General features: G+C 40.2%; 1 protein-coding gene across 1 annotated transcript in view; it reads right to left on the bottom strand.

The window, feature by feature from the left end:
* Nucleotides 1-17,997, bottom strand: part of LOC103378503 (cGMP-inhibited 3',5'-cyclic phosphodiesterase A-like) — a 30,214-nt gene extending 12,217 nt beyond the window's left edge. The window contains exon 1 of the mRNA XM_008309751.3: nt 17,083-17,997. Coding sequence (XP_008307973.1) covers nt 17,083-17,997 — 915 coding nt within the window. The remainder of the gene's footprint in view (nt 1-17,082) is intronic.
* Between the last annotated feature and the right edge of the window lie 3,095 nt (nt 17,998-21,092).

The following is a 21,092-nucleotide window of genomic DNA, read 5'->3' as shown; positions in this document are numbered from 1 at the left end:
AAAGGTTCATTATACTCTTTTTTTTTTCATTGTTGGGTATGTTATGGCTTCAAACCTGGCCTTTGTCTACTCCTAATGTTCAGTCCCCGCTGTTGGTTATGTCCTGGTGATATGCAGGTTTATAAATGTTTTACTGAGAGAGAATTAACATATTTTTCTTGAAAATATTTATTACATGATGAAACTTCTCCAGCCAATAAGCATACATGATATTTTAAAAGTATTGTTGGACAAAATCCAAAAAAAGATTCCATTTAAAAGGAATAACATCTGTTTTTGCTTATTTACTCCAAAACAATATACAAAAGTAAAACTGACCAATGAAATACGTGAAATAGGGATTCTCACACAAACACACCCGAATGCACACGCACACAAGTACAGAGGCATCGTGATGGAGAAGATTATCGATTCCACCTAACGTTACTCTCACTGCAAGGACCCACAGGGGACAGCAGGGGGAGCAATTGTCAATAAATGAATCAGGGCAGCTTGGGCGTGGTCTAGCAAACACACACACAGACAGACAGACAGACAGGTCCTTCTAACTCAGTCAGTCCCTGACATTAGCTGAACAGAGTGCATTACTGCCAGGTAATGGGCAAATGTCACAATAGCAGGATGTCATAAAGCTCTGGAGTGGTCTAATGGGTTTTGTTCAGGTTGAGGTGACACACGCACACTCGTTCGTGTGTACACGTGCACTCTTCCAGGAAACGCTCTCTCTCTGCCTTATGTGTCTGATGCATTGACTCGTCACTCGTCATCACAGATCTGACTCCTGACACGGTTGAGCAGATAATACAATCTTTTTAAAGGGGGAAAAAACCATGACAATCATCTGTCATTTGGCAGGAATACGGACGGATGAGCTTTTTTTTTTTTTTTCTGCCCATTGACTGTGTTTGGTTAGATTTAACGTTTACCTAAGATCTCACTGAAACACGGCGTGTTTTTGACAAAAGACATTCCATTATGAAAGCTCCTTCCGAACACTTTGCAAACCATCGATGATTGTTCGTTCATGTTTCTCAAAGAGTGTTTCTCTTTAAGCACAGCTTTTCACAGATCCTTATGTTTTATTATTAACATAAAATAACAGGTTGGTTTGTGTGGTAAACATACGGCTTCTGGGCCAGAAGCAGCCCGTCCCAAAGCCTGAAGGAGGATTTTAGAAAATGTTAAATTGAAATGTTATTAATAAGAGCTCCCTCTTCAATATTTATTGGATACCATTGATTAAATATCTTTATAAATATAATGGTTGAAGTAAGATTTGTTGTTCCTGAAAAGTTTGTAAAATGAGACATTATTTATTTCTTTTTTTTTAATTGTATATATTATTATATTATTATACATATATTCCAATGGTCAGGCTCACATGTGATCGTTTGCGGCCACACGTTGCTTCTTAACTAAAATTAGTTTGAAACCCTTGTATCGGATGATAAGACTTGGTCTGTGTGGGCTCTGCTTTATATTCTGGTTGGGAGTGTGAGTCTGTGTGTGTGATTGTGTTTATGGACTAGTTTGACCCTTTTTAGGACCCTGGCAGGAATTCTTTCTTATTTATTTCATCATTAAAATAACCAAGCCTGGTCCTAAATGGGTGATGATAAAGTGTTGTTCCTGCATTCACACCTATGATCAGTCAGTGTGTCATGTGTATACAGTAGTCTGAAACCCCTTTATTCTCTCAAAGTTTTTTGCTGCCTTCAGTCCAGTGACACATAGATAAACACCGTCTAGAATCAAACCTCCATCTTTTTGCGTAATAGCTGACCCTTTTACCCACTGAACCACAGCATACGCCCTGAGAGGAAACATGTACAGTCTTTGTAACGTGTTTTAGGATTGGGCTGCTACAGAATGCAGTTCAACCAACAACAACTTGTAGAGAGGAATGTCATGGGAGAAGTTTATCGATCACTCCCAGTGCAAGCGCACACAGGAGACAGCAGGGGGAGCAATGGTCAATGATGTACACACACACATACAGTACATTTGTGCACACACACACACACACACACACAGACACTATATGTACAAGAATGGCCTCGTGGGATAAGTCTGCCAGGCTTTCAAGATAACACAGGACATATTGCACTAACACACACACACACACACACGCAGTGACTCATAACCAACACAAACACAGTGCAGTGTAACACAACACGAGCATATTAACCAGTGGCCGCAGTGATGGACACAGATAAGTTAAACGCAATCAGTCTTCATCAAGCTGCTAAAAACAGAACGTCTAATTGTCTTGTTTATCTGACTCACGTTATCATCTGTGCCGCACTGTAAAATAATACACACGTAAAACAACACAACCTGCCGGTTAAATGGCTTTAAACGCTATTTGGAGTAATGTTTCAAATATACCAACAAATATTATATATTTGAAGTTTATATATTTTATACAAATATTTAGATGTACTTAAATAACCAACAAAATATAACCAGATCAGTTTTATATTATTATTATTATTATTATTATTATTATTATTATTATTATTATTATTATTATTATTATTATTATTATTATTATTATTATTATTATTATTATTATTATTATTATTATTATTATTATTATTATTATTATTATTATTATTATTATTATTATTATTATTATTATTATTAGAAGCCAGTTAGTTCATAGGAGTTTAAAAAACAAATATAAATCTTAAAATAAATCTCAACAAACTAACCGTTGTCCAAATGAACAAAATTAACAAATAATTGGACCATAGATTTAACCAACCAAATTCATCCAGCTAAACAATCAATCAAAACCAGCCCTAACTAACCCACCTTTTGTCAAACCAATCAACAGTGGAACCCAAGTCCCCCATATTCCAACTAATTAACACACTTAACTTAATTTAACCAATTTACCACCCACCATTAACAAACTATTAAAATAATTTAAAAGGCATAAAAAATAAAAATAGGGAAAAAATATTATAAACTGGTAATGTAAAATAAACAATGATAAAATGACTTGATAATTAACTCACCAATATGATTTTATCATGAGGGGATATTAGGGTGTTAATGTGGAGAAAAAAAACACAAAAGACTCATTTTAACAACAAAAATAATATGACAAACAGATAGAAAACTGATTATGAACTAAACCAAGCTCGATAGACAGTCGGCCGTTAGCGGAGACATAACGAGATGATGATGATTACAGATGATCAACTGAATAAACTGAAGAAGCACTGATGAGCTAATAACAAACCAAAATGAATCGACGGCGGACTAATACGTCACTGATTATAAACCTTTCATTAAGATCAACGTGAACTAATTAATAGATGAGCTGATAGTAACTGGAAAAAAAAATTGTCTTTTTGATATGATGGACGGAGGCTGTGATTTTACAAGCCCGAGCAGTGATGGTGAATGGACACATACTGTTCCTACCCCTGTAGCACCACCCCCCCCCTCCCCGACCCCTCCAAGTTCTCTCCTGAGAGGCAGTTAGGGTTTGTGTAGTCAGATCAGGCAGTTGGTGAGGAGGGGGGAGGGGGGGTGAGGGTGAGGAGAGGGGGGAGGGTGCTGGAAGACAGACAGAAATGATGAAGCATAGAGAAAGAGACTGTGAAGCCGAGTCCACAGGCAGGCCATGGCCAGTGGAGTGAAAAATGGAACAGCTCACTCCAGGCCAGCTGAGCTTCTCCACAGTCCACTCTTCTGTAAACACAGCACCACAATGAGGGGTGCTGCCCTCTGCCTTTACACAACCACAGCCAGCGCTGGGTGTAAAGACGTTGTCTACACCTCTGAGCTTTAAGAATTCACGTGAGGCTGCGTTCACGTTCTGGATACAGGAAGTATGAAGATGTTGCAAACGGTTGCACGTAGTAGAGCAGATGCAACGCATCAACCATTAATGACTCGTCCCCATACTGACCAATAAAGACTTGTGGAGTGTTTCCTGGGTTATCTAAGGTGAGCAGGAGAATCCACCTCACATTCAGCCTGTAGTCACGATTCAATAAATCAACATCGTACGTGTTTCTCAATGGCGGTGACAGTTTTTCCACGTTCTTACAGTGCTTTTCTCCTCAGTAGTTCTCGCACGTAAACTGACCTAAAAACTAGGCTGTATCAAGAGTCTTAATATAGACATGGCTTCAACTTGTCCTATTTAAACCTTCTCATTATTACTGATTAAAAAGATTCACGCATGCGCGCGCACTCACGCACACACTCTCTATACAAGCTACATTTGTTGGCATTAACAGACCCGGTTTAGCTACTTTCATTAAGCCAATAACAATTACTGAACCTGTTTAGGAGGATGCGCGTTGTCCTGATGGCGTCCCGAGATGCTTGCTGAGTGTCTCCTCTGCATCGTTCCCTTGGTATCAACCTGACAAACCCAGCCTAAAAATTCCCTGGAAGTTGACAACAACAGTATCTGTATGCCCACTGCCTGATTTTCAGCGCTACCGTTCACACATCAGAGTCCCGGAACCTCAATCAAAAGCAAATTTCACTGATGTTTCCTACAAACACTTCCTCACTCCCTCTGCTCCTCGGCTCCTCTCCTCCGCTGCTTCACGAACCTCCCCCTGTCCTATCACCCGCCCCTGCCTCTGTATCTGCCAGCTGCACATGTTCACTGATGGTTCAATGGCGAGATGACCTGCAGCACACACAGATCACTGCAGTCGAACATACCTGGTTGCTAGGAAGGCTTGGGACAAAGATCAGAGTCACTCGTCTCTGGACCATAAAGTAGTTGTTTGGGTCTCAGTTGGACACAGCTGTACTACGCCCACTACTTGTCGAGTGTTTCCTGTGATAGCAGGTGGTGCATGACAACCGAGCAGCGAGACCTGTGCATTATCAGAACAGGGTTTCCTACACCGGCAAACCTGATATTGATTGAGTTGATTGATTGGACAGCCAGAGTTGGGTTTACTCTCACTTTCTCGCCTTTGTTTTTCCATAAAAACTATTGAATTAGCATTCAACAATCTGGTAATGACTCATACATGATGTAGAAATATATAAAGTCATTATCATCATTGTCACCATCAATATCATCGTTCTTATTAATATCTTCTTCATCATCATCATCACGCGATCTTCATCCTTATTATATTCATCATTATTACCACCATCATTATCATCATTATCAAACTCATTTTCACCAGGGACCACATCAGCGATACAGTTGGAATGGAAGACTGTATAAAACAGGGGTCCCCAACCCCCGGTCTGCGAACCAGTACCAGTCCATATCAATACTACAGGTTAAAGATAACTGTGTACCAATCAATTAAGCTCAAAGATAGCTGAAAAAAAGTGTATAACCTCAGAAAGTGAATTAACTTTATCTAGCTAACTGTCGGCATATTGTCTAGCTCGCTAAGCTCGCTAATTTACTTAATTAAAAAATACAGAAAATCCACCATAGCCATTTACTTTCTTTATTTAAAGATAATCTGGCAATATTTTAAAATTACATGTCATTCAGACTCTGATACAATACGAGTCTATATGATGATTTATTTTGAAAATTTAATTATCCAATGCTCAGCACCTTGCTGAGGTACTGGCTGATATAGGTTGGCTGTATAGATGTAACTACTCCATAATAGACTAATACTAAAAGAATACATGTTACTGCAAACTAAAAATATTGTTTATTGCTGTGGAATTGAAAAAAAAAATTCTCAGGTTAAGCTTGGTGGGCCGTATTTGGCCCCCGGGCCTTGAGTTTGACACGTATGACCTACATGATCAATACTACCATCACCATCATTATCATCATCTTCATTCCCATTGTCTTCATCCTTATCATCATCATCTGCATCCTAATCATCATCATCATCACCACCATCACCATCATTATAATCATCGTCTTCTTCCACCACCATCACCATCATTATAATCATCCGTATTATTATCGTCTTCTTTATCATCATCATCACACTGCAATCATCACAATTATCTTCGCATCTTATCACCCTTGTCATCATCTTCACCCCTAACGTCATTCTCATCCTTCATGTCATCATCGTTATCTTCATCTCCCTCATCCTCATCACCCTTATCCTCAACATCCTCCTCCTCCTCCTCCTCCTCATCATAATTCTCCCTCAAAGCCATGTCTGAGCTGCTCACAGACGCTAATTGTTGTCAATCAGTGGATCAGAGTTCCTGTCAAAGCACAGTGAAACCAGACCACAGACCACAGCAGTGATTGCTTATTGATCTCATTACATGCTTACGTCACTCAGTCACGCAAGTGATTGTTGGATGTGAGGTACAGACTGAACCGTCCATCAGGTCTCCGCTCCTCAGCTCACAGTGTTCCTCCAGTTTAAAACTGACCTCAGTGTGTGATCAATACAAACCACGGCAGCGCTGCCGTTAAAGTTTCTGAAGTTCTTTCTCAGTGCTGTTTGGTAGAAACAAATGTCATTTATTTTCAAATAAGACATATGAACTCAGGTTAACAGGTGTGTACAAATTAAGTCAGTTCAAAGATAGCTGAAAAATAAGGGTATCCCCTCAGGAAGCGAATTAGCTTTATCTAGCTAGCTGTGGACATATTGTGTTGTAGCTAGCTAAGCTTGCTTGGATAAAAATCAAACTACGTGTGTGAATGTACTAAAACTGTACTAAATGTGTCATTGTTTGGTTGATCCACAGCTACAGTCATCATATGGGGCAAATTAATGTTATAGTGTTAAGTCATTGAATTCAAAATCTCACTTGCTATTGGTAAATGGGTAATTTTTGACCCACATGCGTAAACTTGATAAAATAATACAAAATGTAGTTTTGTTAACAAGATACAAAAAAAAATGTAAATAATGACCTGCACCAATCAAAAACAAGGAAATAAAAGAATACTTGGAATATTCAATGTTAAAATACAAAGATTTAAAAAGTAAAAAAAAAATATTAACAATGTTTTCCTCCATTAATATAATTGAAGTAAATTATAAAATTTCCTCCATTAATATAATTGAAGTAAATGATAAAAAAATGTTGGGAAAAATGACTTCATTTCTCAGTCTCCAAATGAATAAAGTGTAGTTACTTAATGTGTATTTTCATTTTCTGTTTATAGCTAAAGGTAAATGCAGAGGTAAAAAAAAATTTACTTCATAAAATATTTGTTACCTTACAAATATTGCATTTAAAACACACATATGTGCTGCAAACAAACCGTGGTAAACAAGGGTAGATATTGAAAGCTCATTTAGCAGACCTGAAAGTCATGAAATCAATAAATAAATGAGGTTCAGCTCATTAATCCAGCCCACGTCACTCTCATACAAACTTCCTTATTCATGCCCTCGGAGATTTGATGCAAAAGTTCAAACACGTTGTGTTGTGTTTTACGTCACAGCTCCCCCAGCACACTTCTCTCTTGTCAGGACTCCGTTCTACCTGACTGCCAATGACGTTGTCAGGCATTAGTATTTCAGGCAGGAGTCTCAGAGGAACAATGTAAGCATCTGGACATTGGTATTCCATTTGGAAAATGCATGCGTAATGACCTATTTCACTGCACTACCTTGTTTGGCCTCTGAAATCTCGCAGTTGACGTCTATTACGGATGATCTCTGACCGCACGCGTCTCTGCTGCAGCGATACTTTCAGCCTTACTAATTTGGAAAGTCTCGAGTGGTAATAATGACCTAGTATCTCACACGGAAGAGCTCATGATTATGAGCTCTGGAAAAGTGACGGGCCCAGTTTAAATTCCCATTTCCATTTTTTTTTGTCCTTGTTAAGTAAATTAAAGATCCAAAATTGTTACAACTGTCGTCATCATCATCATTAATACCGTTGCTAATGGTACCATTAATAAAAGTGAATCGTAACAGGTGAATGAGGTTTAGTCACGGCAGCTGTAGCAGTGGAAGGGTTTGGTGAAGCAGTAGAAATGACAGTAGCAAGTAGTAGTAGTAGTAAGGTCTGACTCAGAGCTCACATGTAAAAATATCAGACGGATGTTTATCTGAGCAGACGTCCTCGGGGAGACATGAATCCAGACCTTTTGATGAGACGAGTAAATAAAGAATTCTCACAAAAATAACACAAGAGTGTGGTTACACTTCCATTCTCTGTCTTCAGGTCTCAACACAAATGTGTGTGTAGAAGCCTAACATTTACTTTTCTTTTTATCTGCACTTTAAGTGAGAATGTACTAAAGCCAGGAGGAAATTAATCTCATTTCTAGAGATGAATAATGACCTTAAAATTAACGTATTAGTCCATAAATAAGTCCATAAATACAAACAAGACACCACTGATATCATTATATGCACAAAATGTGTTTTTTCTTTTTTAAAAAGACTATAATTTTGTATATAGAGTTTTCTGTTTTGTTTTTATTTAAACCAAACTGACAAAGGGAGAATTACTATCCTTTTGAGATTAAAACGATACCATACAACATGACTGTAGTCATTGCTGGATTGTTTTCATTATCTTGTCTTAAAGTAAAGTAAATACAAGTGTTTAACAGGCTAAGTACTGACTCATAATTAAGGTCGATTATGCAAAATATTCAAAATTTAAAATCAATATAAATATGTGGTAACATCATTCATGAGTGTAGTCCACAAACCTGTACTAAAGTCTTCATTAACAGATACGCTGCCCTCTTATTTTTTTTCTGTGAAAGGCAGAAATATTTACAAATAGGACTAGAACCACTAGGTGGCAGCAAAGGCACTTAAAAGCCATAAAACTCCAAATAAAAAGTGTTTAAATAGAAAAAGTAGCTGCTTTGTTTGCCGTTGTAGACAATACACGCACACACTTAAATATTTATCCTCTGGTTCTCACCTACCTATGAAACGGGGACAGTGGGCTACACATGACCGTATACTGTAATTGTTTAAATAGGTGAAAGAGATTCCAGAATCCATTGTTTATTTACAGAGCCTCCAGTACTACTGGTTCATAAACCTGGATCATTCACAAGAACATGGTTCTCCCTCTGTACCACTCAACAGTCAATTCCACAAGGATTGACTGAAACCAGTCTGACTTCAGCTTGGATGTTTGAGAATTCAGGGAAGGCAAATTAGAAGCGCACACACACACACACTTCCGCAGCGTCTTACATAACAGTGAGTGATGGCAGCTGAGGATACAATAATACTGCCCTTGGCATTTGTCCTGTGAAAGTTGGACAGGGAGGAAATCGGGTGAGTGGGAGAGAAAACAGAGAACAGGCAGACAGAGAGAAAACAAAGAGAGAAGGGGGGAGAGAGAGGGAGACAGAGATAGAGAGAGATACAAAATAAGGTTTCTCTAAGTAAAGGTGAGCACGGCGTGGGGAAATACAGTAGGGAGAAATAATGACAAATTAAAGCAACAGTGAAGTCCAGTTCATCACTTTTTGGTTAAAACTTTTTGACTCACGGGCCACAATTGTCCTAAAATTGAACGGATTGAACTGAGATAAATGACATGTAAAAGTCATGAAGAGGCTAAAATGCTAACATTTAACATTTTGTCCGCCATCTATTGGGGAAATGTGGGTATTGCAGGTAAAGGCAGAAGTATAATGATAATAGAAATAAATTATATAATTTGGAAAAGTTTGGCGGGCCAGATTAAAAAGCTAAACAGGCCGCATCCGGCCCCCGGGCCTTAGTTTGCACATGCCTGAGTTAGATTCTTAATGCACCAGTGGATTTTTACTGTGGCTTTCATAAACTTTTTAAGTTAGACAAAATATTGCTGTATTAAATGACACTTACTGTGTAAAAAAATGGTTTAACATTTGATTAATTTAAATTCTTAATAATTTAATAGAATTAATTAATTTCATAAGAATAATTGTATAAGACATCATGTTGAAATGATTACAACGTTGTGAATAAACTGAATGCTGTGAACGTTTTTGCCAAATGTTGGAAAAAAAAAACAACCTAAAAACCATTTCTTTAAAATCACAATAACCGTGTCATAGATCAGGTAGCTGTGCCTCCAAGTCCGTAGTGGTTTCCTCGCCGAGTGATGCTGAGCAGAGCACATCACACGAAAACACAGCTTTTGCATTTTGATGTTCGGATGAGACAGCCAATGAATTTATTGTCTCTCGGCACAGACGACTCTCTGGCAATTAGCTGCTCTATGTACGTCATCAATGTGGCTTTGTAGCATATGTGTGTGTGTGTGAGTGTGTGTGTGAAGTGTTTGTGTGCATTATGAGGGATAATGGAAGGGAAAAACACTCCCAGATGCATGTGATGCAGTTATACCCTTGATTATCTGATTGGGTAATCTACAGGCAGGCTGGAAGGGTCCAAGACAAACACAGTGTCGGCAGACTGTTGACCCAGCGTAAACCACTAACAAGGACACACTCTCTCTCTCTCTCTCTCTCTCTCTCTCTCTCTCATAATCTCTCTCACTCACACACATGCGCGGCCCAGTATTTGAGCATGAGCTCAATGATGCGTAAATGGATGGAGCATCAAACATAAAGACTGAAGGGTGACACAATAAAACTACACCAGAGAAAAGCAACAAAGTGTTTAAAATCTCTCTTTCTGTATTTAATTCAGTTCTACTTTACAACACTCCTTGGTCCATTTTTGAATTTGACCACAAAGCTACTTGATATTTTATTTTTATTTTTTACCCGTAAGATCATGTCATATAGAATTTGATGAATGACAGTTTGATATGATAAAAGTTATATTAATAATAATATTATTTAATTAAGGATGCGGGGTACAGTGGTCATACATCACGTTTCAGCAGACCATTGGTGATTAAGATAAAAATGACTGATATCACAGAGCGATGATCCGGTTGTGTGCTGTCAGACAGTCTGACTGTAGAGCTGTGAACAGTCTGCCAACGACCGTAGTGTAAGAGACGAAAAGTGAACAACTAGGTAATTCTTGCCATTGTCTGTGTGTGTATGTTTGGGTGTATGTATTACTGTATAATGTCAAGGGGGGCTTAATTGGTTTATTGTATATACATGATTGGTACACAGTAAGCATATTTTGATTATTGAAAAATATCATTGTTTTTGTTTCTTAATTTTTCAAGACCACATAGATTAGACTTAAGGTCAGATCAGAGTTGGGGTCAGATCAGAGTTGGGGTCAGATCAGAGTTGGGGTCAGATCAGAGTTAGGGTTGGATCCGAGTAAGAACGTGATTACAGTTCTACCTGTAATACTTAGGGTTAAGGTAGAGAATGAAGGAATGTGCTATGTTTATGTGAAGTGCTGACACAACCCGAAAACCAGCGTGTTTCTGCCTGTGTGTGTGTTTGTAGTTGTTGACAGAACAAGGTAAAACAGCCCCTGCCTTTTGGTAACAGTTGGGATCACACTTTTCCCCCTCTCTTAACCTCTTTCCACAGGCCTGCCTTCTATTTATGGGAGCATATGGCATGGGGCCACACACACACACACACACACACACAAACACAAACACAGTCAAACATATGATGCGACAAACACAAAGTCGTCTCAACAGTGTGTGTTCATGTGTTGGCTCTGATCGATGGTGTGTTTAGACGCAGCAGCACGGAGGCTGAACACGTGGTCCAGATAGTTGTGCTTTTACCATCAACACTCCTGCTGTGCTTGGCAGCAAACGGCCTCTCACTCCCTCGTCTCCCGCCTCTTATCATCACCCACCCCAGCAGATCTCTCAGCAGTCTCACTGTCTGTCTGTCTCCCTCTCCCTCTCTCTCTCTGTCTGTCTCTCCACCTTCTACTCCCCCTCTGACTCTCCATTATTTTCTCTTTGAAAAATTTGCTCCTGCGTATATTATATTATTATTTGCAACTGGTTAATTGTGACAGAGCCCAGTGATATTGCCAGCGAGTCGACTTTTAGTCATACCTGCCCTTCTTTCATCCACCGCCTTTACCTTGTGGTATTTGTACCCAACCTACAAAGATGTAGCTAGAACTCACATAACTGCAAGACCTTAAGTTTTTTAAAAGTTTGTAAAGTTGTACATGCACTTTTGTGGTTAGCATTTACCAGTTGCAATCTAGACGCAATGACAAACTGGATAGGACAAACCGAACTCTAGACATCGTCAGTAGAAATGACACTTCTCATCAGGTGGCCAATAATTATCTACCAAATTCAATTATCTTTTAGAATTGCTAATGACTACATTTGTTTTAATTGTCAATGTTAGTCTTCTAATAGTTAATATGAAAACTGTTCGGCTGAGTTGCTGACAAACTGGTCTTATCATTAGACAAGAAAACGACATTTCACTTAGCGCGCTTGCTAACAGCAAACAACATAATGACATCATGAGAGTCTGCAAAAACAATCTGGTGTGAGTGGGGAGCATGCAAGGGGATCAAAGGTCAACAGCTGTTTTCATTTTGAGCACACAATATTGCATTAATAAATAGTACTTGTTGTGTAGTATATCATACGATTCATGATGACACGCCCCCCGCTTGGCTATCACCGAAGGGTTGGACGAATGCGCATTTGAAACTGGTGGGGTTCAGTACCTCCAACAAGTACCTCCACCTTATACTAAAACTTTTTGGTACTAAGGTCACTTCCTAGATGTTGTTTTTAGCCACTATTAGCCACTTCAGGTGCACAATTTTTGTTATTTTCTGTATGTTTATGCCGAAGTAATGGAAAGTAAGACACTTTGCACAGAGAATTCCTTTGCTGGTAAGGTGTCTTTATGGTAAATTACACAGTAAAGGACAATATCGAATCATCAAAAATGTTTGACACAAAAATACCTCAAACTCTCTCTTTTCCTCCCTCTGTAATTAGTCCATTGATACGTTAGCAATGTCGGATTGGTGCAACCAAAAAGACCAAAAGCTGAATAACAACGCTATCCTCAATTCATTCAAGCAAAAAACCCACTGCACCAGTGACAGGCTGCACGTTGCTGTGCATTGATTTTTCTTTTAAAACCAAAAATTCGATGTAACTGAGTAACGGTAGCAAAAAGATTAAGAAACCGTACTCTCTTAAGGAAGCTATAATAAGCCTGGATGCCACTGCCTGAACTCAGATACAGTAACTCTGGCAAATGGAACAGGTTGTGAGTCTCTCTGGGAATCAATGTGCGTCAATGAAAGAATGTGGGCCTTCCCTCAAATGGATTTCCGAGCACATGTTTCTGCTTTAAAATCTGCCTCCTCCCCTTCCTTGCCTCTGCTCTCCCTCCTGCCTGACACAGATACAGTATATGATGACGAAATAGTGATTATGTTGCACGTTGCATGGCTTAAAGGCCTGACCTCTATCTCAAAAATGATCAGCCTTCGTACCCTATGTACCACGCTGGTTTGCATTAATTTTTCTGAATTCCCTTCTTTGACTACAACATACTGTATACAGCTGGAGGTTAGAAACAAAGGTGCATTGCCTTTTCTTTCACGTCTTTATTAATGGCTGTTGTTACATCAGAATAAGTGCTTCTTTTCCACAATTGCACATGACCCAAAAACCACCAGCTGAGGCTCTTTTTACCCAATAGAAATCTCTGTCCCCCTGAGACCTTCATTAGGACAAACAACCTCTGTCAAAACATACAGTTTCTATGTTGGGGAGACTGCAAACAATTGGACCAACGTCATCTAGAAAACCAAAACTCTGCCTCGGACCATGTTGATGATGAATGGACCAACGTCATCTAGAAAACCAAAACTCCCTAAATTACCCTAATGTTGTAATAGTAAACAATATATTACAACAGCAGCACAACAAATTCCATCTATCGTAAACCGTAACGGGGGGAGAAAAGAAAATCCCAAAATAAAACCATGGAGCAGAGCCATGATATTTTCCAGCCTCCACTTCAGCAGAGGGTCTGTCTTGCCTCTGGCTTGCCAGGCTGCACAGCCCAGCTTTATAAATACTGCACAAGCAAAGGCTTGGTGAAAACCCCCACTTCTCGCAGGTACGAGAGAGTGGAGAGCTTCTTCATCAACAATTCGGACGATGTGTACAAACGAGCTGGGTGTCAAAAGGGTATTTGTATTTCAACGTTTTCTCCCTTGGTTTAGGCTCACTGTTTAGGCTGACTGTAATCCACAGATTGATCAAATGCCTTTCCGGATACGACCCTTCCCGTTAGGCAGTTAGGGCAGAGGATGGAATCCAACCCAAAGCCACTGCATGGCAAGCCACCAACCAATTGGAATGATGAGCCTTTAATCTATAAACTGATCAAATCGTTTACATTGTTACTGACTCATCACAGATAGTGAATCACGACCTTTGACTCTTCAAATGTCTTAGTAATTAACTTTCCTTCAGTTGAGGTTTTTTTTATATGTAGTTTTTATTTTGACTGACCTGTTAGGTTGGATTATAAATCTATCCAGAAAGATCTTATTTTGTTGATTTTGTTCATATGACTTTTTTTGTCAGCGATTAAGTCACTTCATTTACAGGAGCAGCACTTTTATAGAAAATAGTCTAACTGCACCCTCTGTCACACCAGATAAAATGCCAGGAACAGTACCTCCATTAAGTTACCACTTGACGACTAGGGAATGTAACGACGCACCGTGAATCGGTTAGAAATCGATACAAATGCGATACAATTTGCATCGGCTGAAATAAGACATGAGTCGCACGTCAAGGAATATGGAGTTGGCTGAGTTATCTCAAAAAGTCACTGGTCGTACCGTGACACTACAATGTGTACAACAGTAGGTGGCGGTGTACACTAACTAAGTTCAAACAGAACATGGGAAGAACTTCTGATGTGAAGTGCAGTGTTTCTAAGTTTGAGACCCTTGACTTAAAGAAAGGACAGATCACTAATCTGATCCACGTCTGTAATGATCTTCATTTACACAGTTTAAATGTTCTTCCGGTTTGTACCTGGGATTTTGTCAGGTACTCTGGTTTCCAAAGTACACATGTACGTTGAATGGACACTCACTAAATTGACTGTAGGTGTGAATGGGAGTGTGAATGATTGTTTGGACTGAGACCTGTCCAGGGTTCACACCATTTGTCTCCTGCTCGACACAATTCAACATTCAAGTTGTAGGCGATAAATAAATGATTTTCCAGAAAAGGTTAAAAAAAAATCTTAAACTGATCTTAAATTTTTTTATGTGATTATTTATTAGTTCTGATGATAAGACGCCTTATGACATCAAACACAAACATTTTTAAAGGTAATTTATACTATATCCATGGCTCTTGAAGTACAATCTGTTTGTGCATTTCTTATTTCCCTAATCCTCTATCTGGTCATAATGCAACTTAACATGACAACATGATGCTCCAAGCATCTGGTCAACTGTGATATTTCCTTTTTGGAACATTCAAGTTCAATTTTTCATCACTGCTCTCCCAAACATGACAGGACAGAATGGCTAATAGTTCAGAGAGTCTACTTGTTCCGCGTCCCCCAGATATAATTCAGCATGGGAAAACAACCAATCATCAAGTTTGACAAATTGTATTTACTCATCCGGAGATCCCTAATGAGGAAATAAAAAATGGCTATATGGAATAATGAGTGTGATTCCATCTCAGAACACTCTGATAATCGTGTGTACTCTGATAGTGAGGCCTTAATGGGGTCACTGTAGTCCACCAAGACAGAACACAAGTTCAAATGAAACGTGCTTCTAATACACACAATTGTTTCTTCATTTCTGTAATAGGTAACCATGGATGTAAATAGGCCCGGACTTCAATTTATAGAAAGTTTGACTTAAATAATAGGATATAACGTTGTACTTTATACATTTACCTGTCTTGTATTTCACATATGATTTTCCGTTCAATGTGCCAATGTAACTCACATAACACGATAGAAAATATTCACAACAACCTTAACCCCTAAGGTCAAATGAATCCTAAGACCATCAGTTACCACCAGGGAACATTCACTCGGCAGTCATCGGCCCTGCAAACATATTTACTGATACGTCGATGTAATTAAATGCTTAAACCTTTGCTACTGTACATTGTGACCAAAATTGACCCAACACATTTTTTTATACTTATGAATTATAGTTTAAGTACGTTCTAGAATTTAAAAAAATGCTCTCAGTAGTTGTGTATATCTTATCTGCTGCATCTTTAAGGGATTCCAAACAAATAGATCAGACCACAACCTCCATCATGCCATCAAACTGCCATATTTCTATACACAGAATGGTAGTAAATATCAGCTGTTACCTGCAAAAACAACAATCCCCATTTTAACTCCCACAGGCAGTGTTTTTTATTTTATTTAGGTAAAACCATCACTTGTTCGAATAAAACCAAACTCATTGGCATGACTCAAATCCAACATCTCTCCAATCCATTAAGACTTTTACCAACACGTGTCAGGAGGGGGCCTTTGTGAGTCAAACAGTCAGATGAGTGAGGTTTCCATTTAATAAACTCCTCAGAGCGGAGACAAATAGATACAGTTTGCACAACACAAGTCACTTTTTCCACTCTCGCACTACTGCAACCATCTTAACAACACCAGATAGGAGTTTATTATAAGAACACTCTTGTATCAAAGTTTGGAAACACGTGCACAACAGCACCAGCCAGCACTAAGATAAACAGAGGTCTTCTGAAATATTTAGGCGTGACATCACACCACTGCATACTCTCTCTCCCCCCTCTCTCACTTTCTCTCTCTCTCTCTCTCTCTCACACACGGGCACAGTAACTTGGCATGCTAAGTGCTCCTTCCATTTGCTTATCAGCAGCACAAACATAGAACCATTGTACAACTATGTTAACCAAATTAACAACAGCGCACAGTAAAGGTAAACAGCACTATTTGCATGCTGCAAAGTCGTTGCAGGACACACTGGCGTCTCTGTGAGGCTGTGAACACGAGCCCACGGCACAGAGAAGTGCACCATGTATCACAATAATAACACGTATTAGCTGTAAAAAACTGTTACAGATCTCCGTTACACCGACCGTCCCGTGCGTAAAAACAGCCTCTCGTGGCATCAGAGGAAAAAAACACAGATCGCCAAATGTGTTCCAGGCCTGCAGTGGTTGAAAGGTCATAAGCAGAGCTGTAACAGAACATCCACTGTCCTCTCCAGGCGTCTGAAGTTGGAAATATCTTACCTGGTCCCGCGGAATGCAGGGCAGCGAAGTCCTGCGGTGGGACTTGCTGTTGTTCTGAACATGAGCCATCATTTCCGAGGCCGCTGTGGAGCTGGACCTCCGTCTCCTTTTGAAGACAGGGATGTCCTCCTCCCTCGCCCCGGTCACAGACCCACAGCACCCCGTCCCGCTGGTCCCTGAGGCCGGCAGGAGCCGGTCAACATACCTTGCAAGCAAAACCCCCAGCAGCCCCAGCAGGTAGGCCAGGTAGGGTCTCCAGTTGGCCCGGACCCTGCTCAGAGAGACAAGGGAGACGGCCCTGATGACGCCAATGAAGACGAGGATCGACACTCCCTGGCCCAGACGGACGACCAGCAGAGCCCCGCTGCCCAGGCAGCCGAGGACGACCAGGGTTGCGCGGAGAGAGAGCAGCTGCTCCTCGGCGCCGCGCAGAAGTGACTGCGCTACGGCTTCGCCCAAGTGGCACACCGCGAGGAGAAAAAACGCTGTGCGGATAAGGAGCCCGCAGCGAATCAGATAGAGTCCGACCCAGAAGAAGGCACATACGAGAGTTAAAAGTGGGGAGACGAAATAACACGCAGTCAGCAGCAGCTCCACAGCGCAGCTCGCCGTAAAATGAAGAGAAGAACCCGAGCTGCTGCTATTTCCGCTGCTGCCGCTGCCGCTGCCTGCATCCCAATCGACCAATCTGAGCAGCAGAGCGAGAATAACGGAGAAGGAGGCGACAAAGACCGCAGACGACACTCTCCTGCAAGTCCATGTCACAGCGACTCGCAGCCACGACTGGCTCCGTGCGTCCCGCTTGAGCGGGGTGACACATGTCTTCACGTAGCCGTTGCGCTCGAACGCAGCCCGGGGATATTTTTCATGAGCGTTTCTTGACGAGCCTCTGTTGCCCTCTGACTCCAAGGCCATCGCTGTCGGTCAAATATGAGTAGAACGCTGCGCTGACCGTCAGAGTTTCTAATGGGTTTAGCCTCTGTCAGAGTGTCCACCTGGTCCACCTACGTTCCCATGATAATGCATGAGGTCGGTGCACTGCTGACACTCAAGTGTTGCTCAGTGATGTCTGCTGCTTTGACAAACAAAATGACCAATGTTGTAAAAAAAAAAAAAGAGAGAGAGAGAGAAATTTCAAAAACTACTGAATCCACAACTTTTCCTTTAGTGAGATTTAACTGGATCTAATATTAAACTGTCAACCAATCAACCATACGTTCCCCCCCTGACGTTTCACACATTAGGGCCACTGCTTCCACTAATTCAGGTAGTCTCTCCCACACTCCCTCACTTTTTTTTTCTACCCTCCCACCGTAAAACCCCTCTTCCCCCTTTTTGGTAATCGGTCACGTCTCAGCTCTTCTTGATGCTTCACTTCACCTTGCCCTGAGTGTGACTCAGTCACAGTGGATGGATGCCATGTTTACACCATTTCCTGCCGTGTCCTGGAAGAGCTGCTGTGCGAACTGGTGCTGGTCCTGCAGAACATTTCGCAGATACCCAACAATTTATGAGGCTTACAAAGAGCCAAGATGGGACGGACAAATCCAAACAATATAATTAACTGGACAGTAAGGTTATTCAGAAGACATTTACCAAAAATACCTTATATATTTATACTTATATATTCCCTATACAGTGATCCCTCTCCTATCGCGGTAGTTGCGTTCCAAGAATCACCGCAAAATGGGAAAAATCGCGAAGGAGAAGCGAGATGGTTATTATATTAGTTACGTATATATTTACCCTTTGCAAACCTCCCCCACAATTATATGCACAGATGATACGATGAATGAGCCAATCAGCGTGAGGAACGGAAGAGCAATTAGCCAATAGTATGCTGTGTATTATCTCGTCTAGGTAAACAAAGCTACCAGCGATCGTTCGCAAATGCACTTATCTCAATTTTAAAATGAGAATCTACATTTTTAAAGCCACAAAAAAGATCGGATTAAAAATAAATCTTCGATGTAATGAGGTAGCGAAAGGAGAACCACGATATAGAGGGAACACTGTTTATGTTTTTATAACACCTGTAGATATTTTATTAAGTTGAGACTATAAATAAAAGTTCCTGAATAGATAGATCATCTCATTTAGTGTAAAAAATGACATATAAAGTATGTTACCGGACAGTTCCTCATGTGCTTTATCCTCTTTTTCCCTCTAAATAGGAGCCCTTTTATTATTCACATTTTTTGGCATTTTTTATTATTCTTTTTTTACTTTTGTGAAACAGTATCAGTGGTCAGATGGATGTTGACTGTCTTCAACTATTTGACCTTCTGGGTTCAGGTCAAGCAGTGAAAAGGCCGTTTAACAAAACATTTTATTTTCAGTGACGTTTTAATACTCGAAACAACAAGACAACAAACCTTCTGCTAACACAGATTGGATTCAGTTCACTTTTTTTTCTGTGTAAATGCATTTTAAATTTATGAAGTGTCTCTCCCCCGCCCTCTACCATCAGTAGTTTGAGTTATGAGCTAAGGTAACAACAGTGTTTTATTACAGCTGCTGTTATACAACATGGGTCAGTGCAATCAGTCAAGTGCAATCGGGGCATAAACCTCATGTTTCAAGTCGTTTCCATCACTGTGGACAGTGAATATGTAATGGAGGGAATTCTTTTATTTTATTTTAACTATTATTGATCTCACTGTTACCCAGATCGGAAAACATGATTGCAGAATAATACTTTAAAATCCAAAGTAACGGAAAGAACTCATGGGTTATTTATTTAAGTAGGTCAATAATGTCAGCAGTTAGGAAGAAGTTTATCACCGGAGATAAAGAAGGGAGCAAAGAATTACTGCAAGATTTGTTCCGTTACTGCTGCATAAGAGCAATCTAATAAACACACCACAGGCTAACAGTTTAGCGGCACGGTGTTAATTTGTTTATATGTTTTTTGAAACATGGAAGTAGTCTTACTCAGTTTAAGTGACTCGTTTCCTGGAATGCATGTTTTCAGACAGTGTTTTCAATTGAAATGTTCTTTTGGTGGAAACGCTCTGCTCACTTTCTGTTCATCTGACTGTGGTAATCATGCAGACAGGTTTATTTCTTTGCTTATTTATCCTTATCTTGTCATGTTGTCTGAGATGAGATGATGTGTCAGTTGAAATGTCCTTTTGTCAAAGAGTAAAGTTGGCTGTAAGCGTTTCCTGCTTGGTGTCCTCGCTGCTGTTAGGGCTCAGCTCACGCACACTAACACACACTGCACATCACTCTGTCACCAACAGAGCCCGTGCCATTTATATAACACGGACTTCCAGTTCATTGCCATATGTTGAAACCCAACCTGAAGAAGTATCTGTTACATTGCTCAGTATCCGATTCGGGTGCAGAAAAAAAAAGGTTGAAGACTACTGGTCTGAAGTACAGTGAGATGACCCTAAAGGTGTGCTAGGACAACAGATTGAACCACGAGTGACTCCAGCAGGGTCCACTCCTGTCCTGGCTGTACATCACCCTATAAACACGCTATAAATCACACCGTGGCAGAGGTAGCCGTGATAATAGCATTCTTTGGCCTTTGCCCTCGGAGACGATGTCCAGACACACTCTTCCAGTTGTAATGAGGAAGTGTTGTATCAGCGTCATTTATCACACTGAAGTTGTAGGAGAGAACTGGCTGTTTGTGCGTGCATGTGTGTGAGCGAGAGAGACAGGGTGTTATTGTTGCCTCTCGTTAGGCCATCCATATGTCGCTGCTTAAACAAAGTCTCCTGTGCATCCTGACAAAGTACATTTACTGTCATTCTGCTTTCTGTTCTAACGACAGGTCGTCTTTCCGGACTGTTCCTGTGGCCGTGGGTTATATCACGGTCATGTAATACGTACATGTTTTACATGCACACTGTCACTGTGCTGTAGAATCCGATCCTGCAAGCCGCTGTGTATCAAATCATGTATGCTTGCTCATCCTGATCTCCCCGCATCACACACACACACTCAGGTAGCCTTCAACTTGACAATTTAAAATAGTAGTATTTAATAAATTCTAT

The sequence above is a fragment of the Cynoglossus semilaevis genome, chromosome 4, assembly GCF_000523025.1.
Source record: "Cynoglossus semilaevis isolate Cse_v1.0 chromosome 4, Cse_v1.0, whole genome shotgun sequence".
NCBI lineage: Eukaryota > Metazoa > Chordata > Actinopteri > Pleuronectiformes > Cynoglossidae > Cynoglossus > Cynoglossus semilaevis.
The sequence above is the reverse complement of the archived record's forward strand: the minus strand, read 5'-3'. Positions and strand labels throughout refer to the sequence as shown.